The 15,342-nt window shown below is 32.1% G+C and overlaps 1 protein-coding gene across 1 annotated transcript in view; it reads right to left on the bottom strand.

The window, feature by feature from the left end:
- Nucleotides 1-15,077: 15,077 nt before the first annotated feature.
- The window catches only part of LOC110374331 (LINE-1 retrotransposable element ORF2 protein), a 36,952-nt gene continuing 36,687 nt past the window's right edge, over nucleotides 15,078-15,342 (bottom strand). Inside the window, exon 4 of the mRNA XM_064036106.1 lies at nucleotides 15,078-15,253. Within this exon, the coding sequence (XP_063892176.1) occupies nucleotides 15,078-15,253 (176 nt within the window). The remainder of the gene's footprint in view (nucleotides 15,254-15,342) is intronic.

Here is a 15,342-nt window from a genome sequence, read left to right as displayed (position 1 = left end):
TATGTAAGTATGCATCATTGCTCAAGTTTATAACAGATCTGCTAAACAATGGGCTGTTATCTTTTTCAAAATATGTACTTGGTTTTATATTATTATTGCCATGTTTTTTTCTGTTTTAGTATTGGAAAGGTTGTGTTCTAAGCGCATACATTTTTATATTCTCAACGTTTTGCACGTATTCCGTCATATTTGTGGGACAGAATCTTGTGAACGAGAGCACCGATATAAGAAGACGACTGTCCGTATTATATTGTTCACTGTCTCCAAGTAAGTGAATTTGAAGTATTTCAAGAAAATAGCAAAATCTAAAATCCACAAAAAATCGGCCTGACCTGGGAGTCAAACCCAGGACCCTAGCCAATCGCACTTGAAATCACCACGACTAACGAGGCAGTTTACAGAAATACGATATACCTATTACAATTTCTTTTTTTCAGATACCGAAGCTCCAGAAACGAAAAGTTTGAGGAATTTCAATATTCTGGTTCAAACAAATCCTATACAAATGCAGTATACCAATAAAATGATACTTGGAATGTACTTAATTCCAACTATATTGTCGCTTTCTGCTGCATATGTGATTACTGCTTTACAGTTTAATCATATCATTTAAGATACTTTTATCGACTTTACAACCATCGAATATTGTTTCGTAATTAATATTAGATGTAAAAATGGTTTACAATAATTTTAAGGTAATGTGAAAATGTCTGCTTTCATATTTAACTATTACTGATACGTAAGCGTAAGAGGTCTGCCTCATTGAGGCGCCATGGCAACGTCGCCAGCGGCGCAGACCTGGCTACTTCTGGCATCCAAAGGCTGCCAAGTCGAGTGGCCATGAAGATGATGAGAGATGTAAAAATGATTTACAATATTTTTGAGGTAATGTGAAAATGTCTGCCTTCATATTTAACTATTACTGATACGTAAGCGCGTAAGGATGCAAATAGTCGTATTCGGTAATCGTAATATAATGACTTATCTGGGGCCCGATTCTCCTAAGTTAATGATATCAAAATTGAATCGCAATAGTTATAGCCATTTAGATCATTCTGTTACTAATATATGACCAATCGTATTCAAACGACAATCGTTTGGTTTGCAATTGGTTTATCATTTTGGTCTATACGGTAGTTTGCTCTACAATCATATTGCAATCATAAATCATTTACAGACAAAATGATTAATTATTGAATAAGAGAAAGGATAAAAATGTTTATTTCAAAGAAAAAATAGCGGAATGCCACATACGCTTCAATCGTCATTGAGTCGTGATTGGATCTCAGTCGGATGCGAATCGCATGTCGCTTAAGTACATAAAATTAGCGGAATCGTGCCCCTGTTTGAACGTCAAACAGAATCAAAAAATATCGAGATACATTTGAGCATAGTGTCGGATTGCTATAACATTTTTTTTTCTAAAGAGTGTAGTGTTAACGTTTATTGCTTAGATAAACTAGAAAATTAACAATGAATAGATGTATTTTATTAGTTCAAGGATGCCTGTTAAAATAACCAGTCAAGTATAGGAAAAATACCACTTACTTTATGAATAGCCTTTTAAGATAATAATCATTATAATATTTTATACATTCCTAGTTTTGAGTTCAAACTAATGATGTTAGAATTATTTATATAAGACAATTTGTAGAGCTAAACATGTTACTCAATACATTATCTAATTACTAGTCTCCCCATACTCAAATAAATTATGACTAGCAAGTCGAAGTTGAAGTACTTATGTAATGTGTTAATTTTATATATTGATGTCTCAAGTAACGGTGTTGCCACTCACAAAACGCTTTCTTATCTAAGCAACATACTCAATAGAATGGAAAACTTTATGATAAATACTTTTATAAGAGCTGAAAGTATAATGGGTGTGCAGAGAAATTATAATCCTGCTGGAACATGTCAGAAAATTTGGAACACAATCCGCATGATTACCGAAATTATTAGTTACGTAATTATTTTTGTAATTTTTACTTATGTAGCAGGTAATAAACTAAGGGGTGGTACACATTTCTTCAACACAATGGTTTTGTACCATAGTAGCAATCTCCTCTGTGGATCAATGATAATATTATGTGCCATCTGCTGCGCTGGTTCTCACAAGTTATTCATAAACAGTTTGAAAATTATTCAACGCGATTTTTGGTACACACCAACTTATATTAAAGGCATGAAGAAGTTAAAAATATACATAGTAGTAACTATAACATTTTTTAGTTTAGCAGTTGCATCAGTTCTTTATTCAAAATGCCGGAATGCGAAGATTTGGATGACACCAGACATTATTCTTTGCTACATAGCCTTATTAGTGATAGAAATTTACGTAGAGATACGACAGATTTTAGAAAGTATTATAATATTTAGTTACATTAGTATGCTACAATATTCTTTGAAATGTTTAAATGTCGATGTATTGGGAACTCGAAAGCAGTATAACAGATTGGGAATCTTTTTATATGTGGAATTGAAATCAAGTAATTTCTTGAATGTTCAAATCGACGAATGGGTTGCGAAGTACCAAAATATATTGGTTTGCAGCAAATTGTTATCGGACTGCTTCAGTAATCAGGTAAGTTAGTAAAATTCAATGAAAATTACCCTGCAGACTAAACAGCCGGCCGATTGTTGACCCGATGGTCAGCAGATTTTTTTTTAATGAAAATCTTGATTCTTATCTGCGTTTTGAGTCGGCCTGATACCGGCTGAATACCTGATCATTGTAATATGCATAATACCATTGATCTTCATACTAATTTTTTGAGCCCAAACAAACTATCGGCCGACTAAAAGTTTGCAGTGTAGTGGGTACTCTAATTTTTGCTGTTACATGTTATTTTATGATTGTTCTTACTGTTTACAGATGTTATTTTCTTTGGCGATGTCATCTATTAACTATGTTGTATCCCTGTACGGGATGGCCTTTTCAGTCCTCAATGGTGTGAGTTTTTTTATAACATTTAATATTTAATAAAAAAAAACAGAATCATATTAATACACTAGCTTGTTCTAGCGGTGTATCCACATAAAATGTAGCTTTATAGCCTTTTTTAGTCAGTTTTATAATATTGTAAGTAGATTATTTTTTTATTCTTATTGCTGTCCTTTTTTCAGTTTTCGGTTGGCAATCTGGTAACAACATATATTTTGTCATGTTCTTCATTTTGTACCTTCTCTGTAATCGTCGCTGGTCAAAGGCTTCTCAATGAAGGTCACACAATGAGAAGGGGTCTTGCAAAATTGTACAGTGTATGGTCAATACGTAAGTGTATTTTTGCTACATATGAAGTTTAGCAATTTTTAGGGTTCCGTACCCAAAGGGTTAAACGGGATTCTATTGTTTTCGCTCCTCTGTCCATCCGTCCGTCCGTCTGTCACCAGGCTGTATCTCATTAACCGTGATAGTTAGAGAGCTGAAATTTTCACAGATGATTTATTTTGGTTGCCACTATAAATACTGAAAACTAGAATTGAATAAATATTTTGGGGCTCCCATACAACAAACGTGATTTTTGTCAGTTTTATAAATAATGGTACGGAACCGTTCGTGCGCGAGTCCGACTCTCACTTGGCCGGTTTTTTTACTCCCAATTGCTTTAGAATTTCATTTTTCCAACATTTTGTATTTCTCAATCGCGAGATTCCTCTAAATAAAATGTATACTAAGTATGTAATAGTATGTCCGCACACAAATAGCAGCAGTTTTCTGGACATTGTAGAGAGCCAAAGATGTTAGCACGCAATTTGTTACTTTTTGCTAGACCGAGTAGACCAAAAGAAACATGTACGTTACGTGTGTGTTATATTCCGCACAATTATGTAATCTCACTTTATTCCTATTAATAATGTTATCTTTTTTACAGATCCGCAGTCTCGAGAAGCCAAAAGTTTAAGGAATTTCAGTATATTTGTAAAAGCGAACCCCATCCAAATGAACTATACTAACAAAATTGTTCAAGGGATGTACCTTATCCCAACAATCTTTTCTCTGTCTTTAGCGTACGTGATAATTGCCTTACAATTTACTCATATTATTTAAGGTACTCTTTAGGTGATCATAAATTATCACTCTTAGTAAGCATTCATAACATTGTAATATGCATAATGCTTACAAAGGGTGCGTCCTGCGTAGGCGAATCAAGAACGCGAACGCGAGGCGATCCGAAGCGAATTGACAGATGTACGCTGCATACTGCACAACATCACGTTGGCCTTCATTTCATAGAAAATCGTCTGTCTGTTGTTTTTTCATCGCGACGCGCCGCTTCGTGTTCGCATCCAGATCACTCACTTAGGACGACCATAATTTTGTAAAAGTGAGTTTGTTTTGTTAGTTTTCCAAAAGTACAAGTGTGGGTCCGGTTTTAGAAGTACTTATGTACTAATATTAAACCTAAAAAAAATATTTTACATTCAATTTTTTATCATTTTATTAAAATGATCATAAACAATGCTGTAAAATATTTAAGATTTAAGATAAACTAAGTTCAAATACATGTATTTTAGAGTTTTCAGTTGTTTTACTGTACTTAATATACCTGTACAAATCCACTTTAGAACTAGCGTCTATACGGAAACGCCAGTGAATTTTCTCTATCATACTATTTTCAATTTAGTCCTCAATAAAATAATAATAATATCTTCAATACAATGTGCACTGAAATGACTTCATGAAAAGTGGCTGACTTCTTTGCGTGGGACAGTCGGGTTAAAAAATACGCTGCACTTATAAAAAAATGCGATGCCATATCTGCGAAGGCCTTCTGTGAAATCTTATCCAGACAACATACACACACATAACATAGTATAATATTAAAATAAGTTTTTTTTTTAAATATTCCAAGGCCTCTAACGAATTTTATAGAGCCGAAAAACCTATTCAGTCTAATTTACATAAAAACTTGTCTTCAAAAATACCAACTAGCGATTGATTGACGTTTTTATTACATTTACTTGATATGATTACGTCAAGTCGTTTATTTAGTTTTCACTTTTTTTCGAGAACAGACAAGTGTTACCGCCTTAACAAAATGGCGGAAGACAAAATGATAAAAACGTTCTTATTAGCTGAAAATATCATGTGTGTTTACAGAAATTACGTTTCCTTTAGGGGTTATAAGAAAATTTTGATTCTGATTCGTATAACCTTAGAAATAATCTGGATGTTAATTACTATCTTAATATTTGTATGGCAAGTTTCGGAACAATTTAGTACAAGGAATCATTTTTTATACCTGATGGGAGTATACCATCTCACGAATGCACTTTGTGGCATTGCACTTGTTATTTGCGGTGTACAATATTCTGAATCTTACAAACTATTCTTAACTAATTTCGAAGTTATCCGTCATGAATTTCAGAACTCACCAGCATATACGAAGAACATAAAAAAATTAAAGAGAAACCTAACAATTTTAATAGTATTTTTTGCATTTGTCAGTATAATCGATTTTTTCTTCAAACTTCGGGCGAACATGATAACCTGGCGACAGAACCATATCAAAGTTACTTTTCTTACGTTACTTTTCACTCTCGTGTATATTGAAATAAGGAAAATTTTAGTGAATTCTATACATTACGCTAATATTACTATTCTACGAAGTACGTTGGAGAGTTTAACCGATCGAGTTTCGGAAGTTCGAGAAAAGTTGTCAAAGCCGAGAATGAGTGACCGAAGTTATAAGTTGACAGTAGCTCAAGTTGATGAATGGGCTGCCAATTATCAAAAAGTGATGATCAGCAGCAAATTGTTATCTGAATGTGCTGGTTGTCAGGTAATTTCAGTTCATTTTATTTTGTTGATATTTGTCTTGTTCTACCTTTCTTTACGCGGTGTGAAGTCGATATGTTTTTACTTTTGCTAATGCCTATTATTTTTGTCCGTAATGTATTTTGGTCAGCATGCAATGAAGCCCTTAAAATATAATTTTCAGTGGCATATCGATTGAATGGTTTATGTATTAATGAGTTAAACAAGCATTTATTTTTCTAAAAAGTAGAGCTATGGCAAATTGAAAAATATTATTTCTTTCAGATGTTCTCTTCATTGACAATGTCATCAGTGAATTATGTAATTTCATTGTATGGGATGTGGTATTCAATACTTATGGGTGTAAGTATAATAACTTAAAAATCAGATTTTGTGCTGTTTTTTAATGATTAAAGACAATTTTTCAAAATATCGCTGATTTATCTGTTAAAATTTCTGAATTGTTTAAAATAAATTAAATCTTATTGTTTTTTACAGTTTAAAACCGGTTGTATGATGACTGGTTACATAATGACGTACTCTCTATTCTGTACATATGCTATCATCATCGCTGGCCAAAATCTTCTAAATCAGAGCAACAAAATGAAAAGAGAATTTTCTAAACTATACAATATGTTTTCACCAGGTATGTATTTTGAACCATGTTTAAATTAATTATTTATTATATTTTGAAAAGAAAGTAATCCTTATTTATTGTTTTTGTAAAAAATATTTTTATCCCAGTGAAACTTTGCGATGTTGAACCAAATTAGATGTAAGATATTCAGATAGATTTACACTTGCTTACTCTTCCCCAGCCGTTTTTTTATTATTAATTATCTACAGATACTAAATACTTTTAGCTTACAACATACAAACCAGTATATTACAAGTGCTTTTTATGTATTATATACTTACATGTTTCTTGCGAATAAATGATTCTATTCTATGTTTTTCAGCTCATCAATCACCAGAGACAAAATGTTTAAGAAATCTAAATCTTTTAGCGCGAACAAATCCAATACAAATCAAGTATACAAATAAGTTACCACTAGGAATGTATTTAATTCCTACCATACTATCTCTTTGTGCTACGTATGTTATAGTAGCTTTGCAGTTTAATCATATTATTTGATTATTAAAATGTATTTTCGTAGATTTAGCAGGAGCTATCGTGTTAATAGTTTACAAATGCATAATCGTAAGAATGCATCCTCACGGTTACCGTTCAAACTTTCAAAAAAATTACATGACATATGTGACCTAGCTTTTCACGTTGTTTGTTTGACAATGTGATTGTTTTTACGGTTTTTGTTATATTTATATGTAAAGCTTTCAGCGCGAGACCTTTTTTAAGACGAAAGTCAAACATCTTGAGATCTTGGAAGGTCTGTATAGGAATTTTAAGACAAAATATGTTTTTGATTTGTTATTAAAACGTTAACATAAATTAAATGTAAATTAGAACATTTGTTTTTTCATTGTTGAATGATTAAAGTTGATATTCTTAAAGAAACGTTATTTTACCTGAAATGCCCAATATATTATCCGAAAAAATCACTTAAAAAAATAAAGATCCTCCATTTGCTGACGTCAAACACCTAGATATCATGTCTGGATATAATAAAACTCCTTGCTTGAAAGTGCAGCGAGCGCGATGTGCATCTTGCATTAAGAGATAAGTGGAAGTTAGGTCGGGTATGCATTAAGAATTTTATTGTCCAAATATTGAACTTAATATAAAAAATAATTAGATATACATTTTAATAATAAATCAAGTCATGTTGTGTGGAAGGTGATGAGTATGAACGTGGGCGGTTATAGTGGAAGAGGAAGACCAAAGAAACGATGGATAGATTGTGTGAAAGTGGATATGGTAAGAAATAATGTTACTTGTGAGATGACGTCAGATAGAAGACTATGGAAGAAGAAAACATGCTGCGCCGACCCCAAATAAAATTGGGATAAGGGCAGGCGGATGATGATGATTTTAATAATCAATATTTAGACACGTAAAGGTAGTAATCACGGAGGAAAGAGAGGTGAGTAGAGATACCATAAGGCAGGTAGGTTGTCTGTCAGAATGCGCCTGACTTCTTACAGTGGGCGTGACAAAAACGATCAGTTTGTGAAGTAAGATCAGTAAGTGGCGTTCGGGTTCCTCTAGACATCAGTCAACGATTTTTTATCATATAAAGAATGGATTCTAAAAAAGGTGTATGAGAGTGCCGATGAGTAACGGACCCCGAACAATTTTCTCCGAACAACAAGCATTTTCTTTGGATTCAACGTACTTTCATAGGAGATTTTCCGTTATGACCGTGTTAAATTGTCATTTTGTTCTCCACGGGTGTATCTCCAACTTTATCTTCTAATCACTGAACAGCATTTAGAAAAGCGGCATAATGACTGCGAGTCACAGTTCAGTGTTAAACAGTAAACCAGTTCTGTATCGCTTAATAAAGTCTTAGTAAAGGTTTTCATAAATGTATAAACTATGTATTTATACAGTTTTTAAAATAACTGTGACCGCTGGGTAGTGAAATAAAAGCACGAATTTATTTCAGGAATTTTATTTTCAAACACATTACAATTAATTACCTTAGTCATCCGTCTTTTAAGTAACTATTTTAAACTTCAATATTACAACTTGAAACCATCTTCTTTTTGGGTATTCGGTTAAAACGAAATGGTTGTAATTGAAAAAATGAGTCATGCTTGTTTGAAATAACTAAAATAATATTATTGTTATAGGTAATTGAGGTCACTACTATACTTACAAATGTACTTACGACAAACCAAAAACACACTTTCTAAACCACGTAATTAAATAACATGATTAAATTGTAACATAACAACCACATAAGTAATTGAAATTGATAATATGAAAGGCATTAGGTACATGCCTAAGGAAAAATGAGAAAATTTAATAGTTATAGGATTCTTGGTAACCATTCTTATAAGATCTCTTAGTGGCCGCGTCTTACTGGTTTCCTTATCTGAAAATAACAGTAGTACAGTTATAACATTCATGAAAAAAATGTCATGTATTTTTATTTATTGATATTATTTATCCTGTGGAAATTAAAGATTTTTTAATGGAAGTTTGATGAAAAATTATTTTAAATTCAGACGTGATTCGCATAATAATTATTATTCTTCTTTCTAATGTTCGCACTACCATACTATTAAAAAGTTCGACTAACCTATCGGCTACTTTAGGTTACAATCGAGTTTATGTTAAGAGTTTACTAGGAATTTTAAAGGAGAACAGTTTAACATTATATTTTACTTGACAAATCATGGCAATAAGGTCTGGATATAGCTTAGGTTATCAGCGTATCGCGCTCTCTAGACGATCAATAACATTGCGCAATATTACGAATGGCGCTTTATTGATTGTGTGCGTGTGAATTTATTGCGTAATGATTTTTTGCGATAAACATTTTTATTGCACAATATTTTTATTGCATATCAATGAAAAACAAAAGAAAGCAACTTACGTATAGACAATATAGAAGAAAGCCTCACTAAAGCTTTGTTAAGAGTGGCAAATTCATTTTGTAGCCGCTGTCCCGCGAACAGAAGTGGGAACGTTGCCACCAAGTGATATACAAGTACATATAGGATGTGTCTTATGTCTTCGTGCTGTTCATTTGTCTGAAAAAACATATCTTTGTTTAAATAGCAGAACATTGTACAATCTTTCACGTTAGAGTAACTTTTGATAAATACATTTTCGAAAAAAATATTTAACTTTGATGTAAACCACGTCTGTCTGAGTACTTATTTATGGTACCGTATCTGTCGAATGGATGAACCGACTCTTTTTTATGAAAGCTTTTATAAATTGAAGCGAAACGTAATAGACACTGACATTCTGATATATAAATTCTAGGACGCATATGAGCTGCTTCTTTGACGGAAAATTAAACGAAATTGAACATCAATATTCAATTAATAATTTCTACAACATTCTTACCACATATTTGATGATAATACCAATGATATCGTAGAAAGAAAATACACTGGACATCACCACAGCACCCATGGACATTAGAACCTGGAAAATTTTACTTAAATAATTTTTATAATAACAAAAATAAATATTAATAATAGTATAAAGTGTAAAAGACTAATTTGTTTAACATTAAAAATAACATACATCAGAAAAAAAAACTTAAAATACTTTTTTTATTGAAAGTGAATTTATAAAAGTAAAATGTTAAAATTTTACTTTTATTATTTGCCTCTTCATATTTATTGTGTAAAAGTTCATATGTTCTTTTCATCATTTTAATTCGTGTATAAAAATATTGTGTGCAAGTGTTTTGAAACCACTAACAGCAAAACGCTGAGAGCAGTATTTGTTAAGAAACTTTAAGCGAGAACAAAAAGGAGCTTTTTCTTAAAAGCTCAGCTTCAAAGCTTTCATTAAAATGTTTGATGCACCCATAATCTACGATGCATCCATAATAATGATGCATTTTTAAGCTGTGCTATTAAAATTTTAATGGTGTTAGATATTAAAATAAGTTTAAAGGTGAATTTTTCATAGATTATTTTGAAATTGTCGATTATACTTGGCTTGTTATATTTTCTGTGTATTAATATATTTTTCTAAGTATAAAGCACACACGTATTTTAATTTGGCCACTAAATGACACTAATATTCTTGCATTACCTCCTACTTTAACAACTTTTTTTCTGTAATTTCATGTATACTAATATGTAGGTCAATAAGTTTGTATACTTATGTAAGTAATGATAGTTATGTAAATAAATAATTAATTACCAATTCATTGAAGCAAATCGAAGTATTTTTGGTGCAAGACAAGATATCTTGGTACACCTCCGTCCACACAGTGAGCTTATCAGCTGTCTCATTAAATTGTTCATCCAAATGTATTTGTTCATCTTTCATATCTATATTGTACTTCTTCAAGTCTTCATACACATAGTTATTCAAGCATTTAAGGAAATCGTATATTAATGTTATAACAGTATAAATAACTAGATGTTCTAACATGAATCGAACGTCAACCCAAGCTTCAAACAAAATTATTATTACGACTCTTCCTTTATTAAAACGATCTTTATTGAAAGAAATTATATAAATCCTGATTATTATTACTATAAAAACAAGTATTAGAAACGCTATAGATATAACTGAACATTTTAAATTGAGAATTTTCACGGATTTCGAGTAAGAAGGCTCGTTTCTAAACCGGTTGTGGAGAACTCTGGTTTTCTCATTGACGATTAAAAATGATTTTGAATTTAGAACAGATCCAACGACAATCACGAGGTTTTTTAATAGCACTAGTGCTTGATAACAGTACGGTACGAACAAAAGTGACGAAACTACATTTCCTAAGTCCCAAAAGAATATTTTATGCGTAATTATAATTATAGTAACGCACAGTTCTAAAAAGATACGAAATAAAACGATAATTTTCTGATAATTTTTCAGCAACATAAAATTTCTGTAGATGCACATGTAATTTTCGGATTTAATTAAATTATTTAGTAAACTCATTTTTCGAATAAAACTAGACAGCTATGTTGTAGACACCCGGTTCGTTGAATAATGAAAATTTTACGTATTCGTTAACTTTATCTCTACAATTATCGTAATTGAATTAAAATTTGAAGTAGGCATTGTTTATTCAAGTGACAAGGTCAGTGGTCAATTTGAAATTAATAGATTAAAGCATTTATAAAATTAAAAAAAGACATTAGTAAAAACTTGAAACTTATTTATTGATTCACATTTCTATAGCATACATGCCGAATTTCACAGTTTTACACAAGTACTGAAAGAAATGCTTCACGTATAAATAAGCTTTTCAATAAAAGTGCCATCTTGTATGTATAACATTTACATAGGTATAAAAGATTGAGGCAATTTTTCAAAGCGGACCAAAATAAATTTCAGATCATTCTAAAATAAATTCTAGAATATTCTAGTACTGATATTTCTTTATATTAAATTATTAATTTGCATAGCTGTTATTATGTAACTAATAGAAAGAGTCAGGATGATCGGTATTAGGTACATTCCCAGTTTCGTTTTGGAGTTGTATTCTATTTGAATAGGATTTATTTTGACTAGTACACACAACTTTTGGACACTCTTCGTTTGTGGTGCTTGTGGATCTGAAACAGAACGAGTAATAATATTTTATTAAATATAAGTACTAGCTGTTCCCCGTGTTTCTATCTGGATACCTTAGGAAATACTTCTCGCACCCGGATAAAAAGTAGCCTCTGTTCTTTTGCAAGCTTTAGATTATTATCTATCTGTCTACCAAGTTTTTCGAAGCACAAAATACAGACTGACATAATTAATTTTGCATGTATAATACGATAAGCATATTGGTCTAGATGTGGTTTTAGTGTTCCCTAAGTGTATTAAAAAAATACTAACTTATCGACAAGATACTGTATAGTTTTGTCAATCTTCTCTTCGTTGTACACCCTTCATTGAAGATATTTTGACCAGCTTTTGTAACGAAAAATGTGCAGCACATTGTGAAAGCCATTAAAACCACTATCATTGAAGAACCGACTATTTTTCCCTGCAAAACCAACAAACAAATATAAACTAAATAAATCACTGAAATAAGTATAATTTTATATTATTAAAAAAATATTTACATTAAAAAGATTCACATAGAAAAAGCCACACGTGCCGGCAATGTAGTGTAGTGACGATAAGGCTAAAGTATAAAACATCTGAAAGAAAAACAAATATATTTTAGTCATGATGATAATGAAGAATAAATATTCATTTCGCCTCTGTTATGATACCCGACAATTACAAAAATATTAATCACAATTGCCATGCCATACGGGGCCAATCGTCAGGCTATTCAAGAGCTCTAATTGGCTAGTTGATAGGGCCTACTGAGGCTACGCAATAAAGCCCAATAAGGCTAACTGACAACTACATTATAGGGATAATTGACAAGGCTAATCATCATCATCCTCCTGCCCTTATCCCAATTTTAATTGGAGTCATACCAATGATAAGGCTAAATAATAAATAGAACATGAATAGACGGGTAGAACCCACTGTGAAAGGAATTTTCAAAAGTCAAAATTTTCTGATGATTTCAGATCTTCATTGTATTTGGGGCTCACCTGAGCTCTAAAGCAAACTGATAAGTTTTTGCTGCAATTCAACAAGCTCATATACTGTGAAGCCCACAGGTGCACTTCTTCTTCAGAAAGCAGAGGGCGCCACTCGCTACTATCTAAGCGTCCACTCAAATTATTACTGTAGTAAACTTGAGCTTCCAAAATACAATCATTTAAGCATTTCAGCAGATTCCTCAACATGACCATATGAGTAAACATGACCCCATTCTCCAACATAAAACGGTAATGGACCAACAAAGCCGATAAAAGAAATATAGTGACCAAAAAAGTTATCTCTTGATTCTGAACGTATCTGTTGTAATATTTTACTAAGAACCCAGCACAGCTTATTGCGAAGGATATTGAAGTTACAATAATAAAAATTGTCTTTATCTTTTTCATTTTTTCCGCGTATTTTGATTCTTTGATGTAGTAAGAGTGCACTGGTATGAAATTCTCTAAGTATCTTTTGTATTGTTGAGAAGTTAAAATGCCGTTTATCATAATTATAGGACCGCTAAGATAATTTGCAAGGTGGAAGATTTCCATCAAATAAAATTGTCCGTCTTTAAATTTTATTTTAGTTCTGTAAGTGTAGATAAAGCCGATTATGTACAGTACTTCGACAACGATACGTATTTCGAAAAGTATTTTGCGCGTTTTAGATATGGCTGGATAATTTCTGTTAACGCCTAATATTATTTCGATTTTTGTTAGCATTTTTATGATGGCTTCCATTTTGAATAGTTCTTCCTAGTTCTCGTAGAGAAATGACTCTAATATGCTTGATAATAGGTATTTAGTGTTATTACAATGAATACGTAATTATTCGTATACAAGAAAATTAATGGTTCATGTTTAGTGATACAATCAATGATGAATGGTTTTGAAGCATTGAGTTTGAAGCATTTGAGCAGTTTGTAACATTACATTTACTTTCAGTTACAAGGTTCCTCTTTTAAATCACCCAGAAAATTATGTCATCTTGACTTAGGTAGCTATATCAATCTTTTATGTCTTAGGGTAGGGAAAAAAATAAAAACAATAAATAAAACACTTAGAAACATTGAAACTTATATTCACACAAATCTTCAGTTGATGAATAACTAGCTTTATTTATAACTAGCTTTCCGCCCGCGGCTTCGCCCGCGTGGAATTCGGTTATATTGCGGTATAAATCACAACTATAAGAAAACTTCTCATTCCCACGGACAAATCTAAGAAGCGCGATGTAACGCTGGATACGATTAGTTGTTAAACCAAAACTGAATGGTACACTATATTATACGTTTTCCCTTGTGGAGCAAAAACATGCAGATTTTGGGCACTGGAAACCCGGGAACACGCTACATAGAGCTGACCATGCGACAAACAATGTTTTTCTAAGTGTACTCCAGCAACCCTTAGAGTTTGGCCTTGTGGTTTATTAATGGTCATTGCAAATGAAACCCTTATAGGAAATTGTAGTCTTTTAAATTGAAATGGGAGGTCTGTTGGAATAATCGGAATCCGAGGAATGAGTACACTTTCACCCTTTGCTGCGCCAGTTTAAATAGTGGCTGTAATAATGTTCCGCCCAAGCTGAGTGACACGCAGCCTGGTACCATTACACAGTCTAGGGGCATCGAGATTACGCATGAGCATCACCGGAACACCTACTTCATCCTACATTCCTCATTTTCGGGGATTCATTATCGTATCATTTAGCTTCTAAATTCTAAATTTACATGTTTATATTCGTTTGCAATATATAACCTTGTTTTAAACGACACACAGCGCCATCTACAATCCATCCATCAAGCAAACAATATTTTGGTTTTCCCTCGGGAATATCTATTTTTTTCGTGATAAAAAGTACCCTATTATTTAATCCGGACTTCTAACTTTACGTCTGCAAAATTTCAAAGCAATCGGTTCAGTAGTTACGGCGTGAAAGCGGAACAAACAAACAAACAAACAAACTCACTTTCCGATTTATAATATTAGTAAGGATATAACTAGTAGTTTTAGGGATAAAATATAGCCTATGTTACTCGGAAAGAGTGTAACTTTCCAATAATGAAACAAAGTTTTTTCAAATCGGATCTGTACACAAAAGTTTTCTTCTTTATTACTACCTATTGAGTTATATTATATTATACCAGGGGATGAAAATACATAAAAATTCCCAGTTTTAAATAAAATTGGTGAATTGCAAAGCTATGATTATATAACTGATAGAAAGGCTGAATATTATAGGTACTAAGTACATCCCCAGTGCTGTTTTAGAATTGTATTGTATTTGTATCGGATTTATTTTCATGAAGATGCAGAATTTTCTTAATATCTTTGTCTGAGGTGCTCCTGGATCTGAAAGAAAAAAAAATAAAGAAGCGATTAAATTGACTAAAGTCATACAAATTTTATAGTACCAATTTTATTATATCGTATGCAAATAA

Source organism: Helicoverpa armigera, chromosome 9, assembly GCF_030705265.1.
Source record: "Helicoverpa armigera isolate CAAS_96S chromosome 9, ASM3070526v1, whole genome shotgun sequence".
NCBI classification, from domain to species: Eukaryota; Metazoa; Arthropoda; class Insecta; order Lepidoptera; family Noctuidae; genus Helicoverpa; species Helicoverpa armigera.
This window is presented reverse-complemented; position numbering and strand designations above follow the sequence as displayed.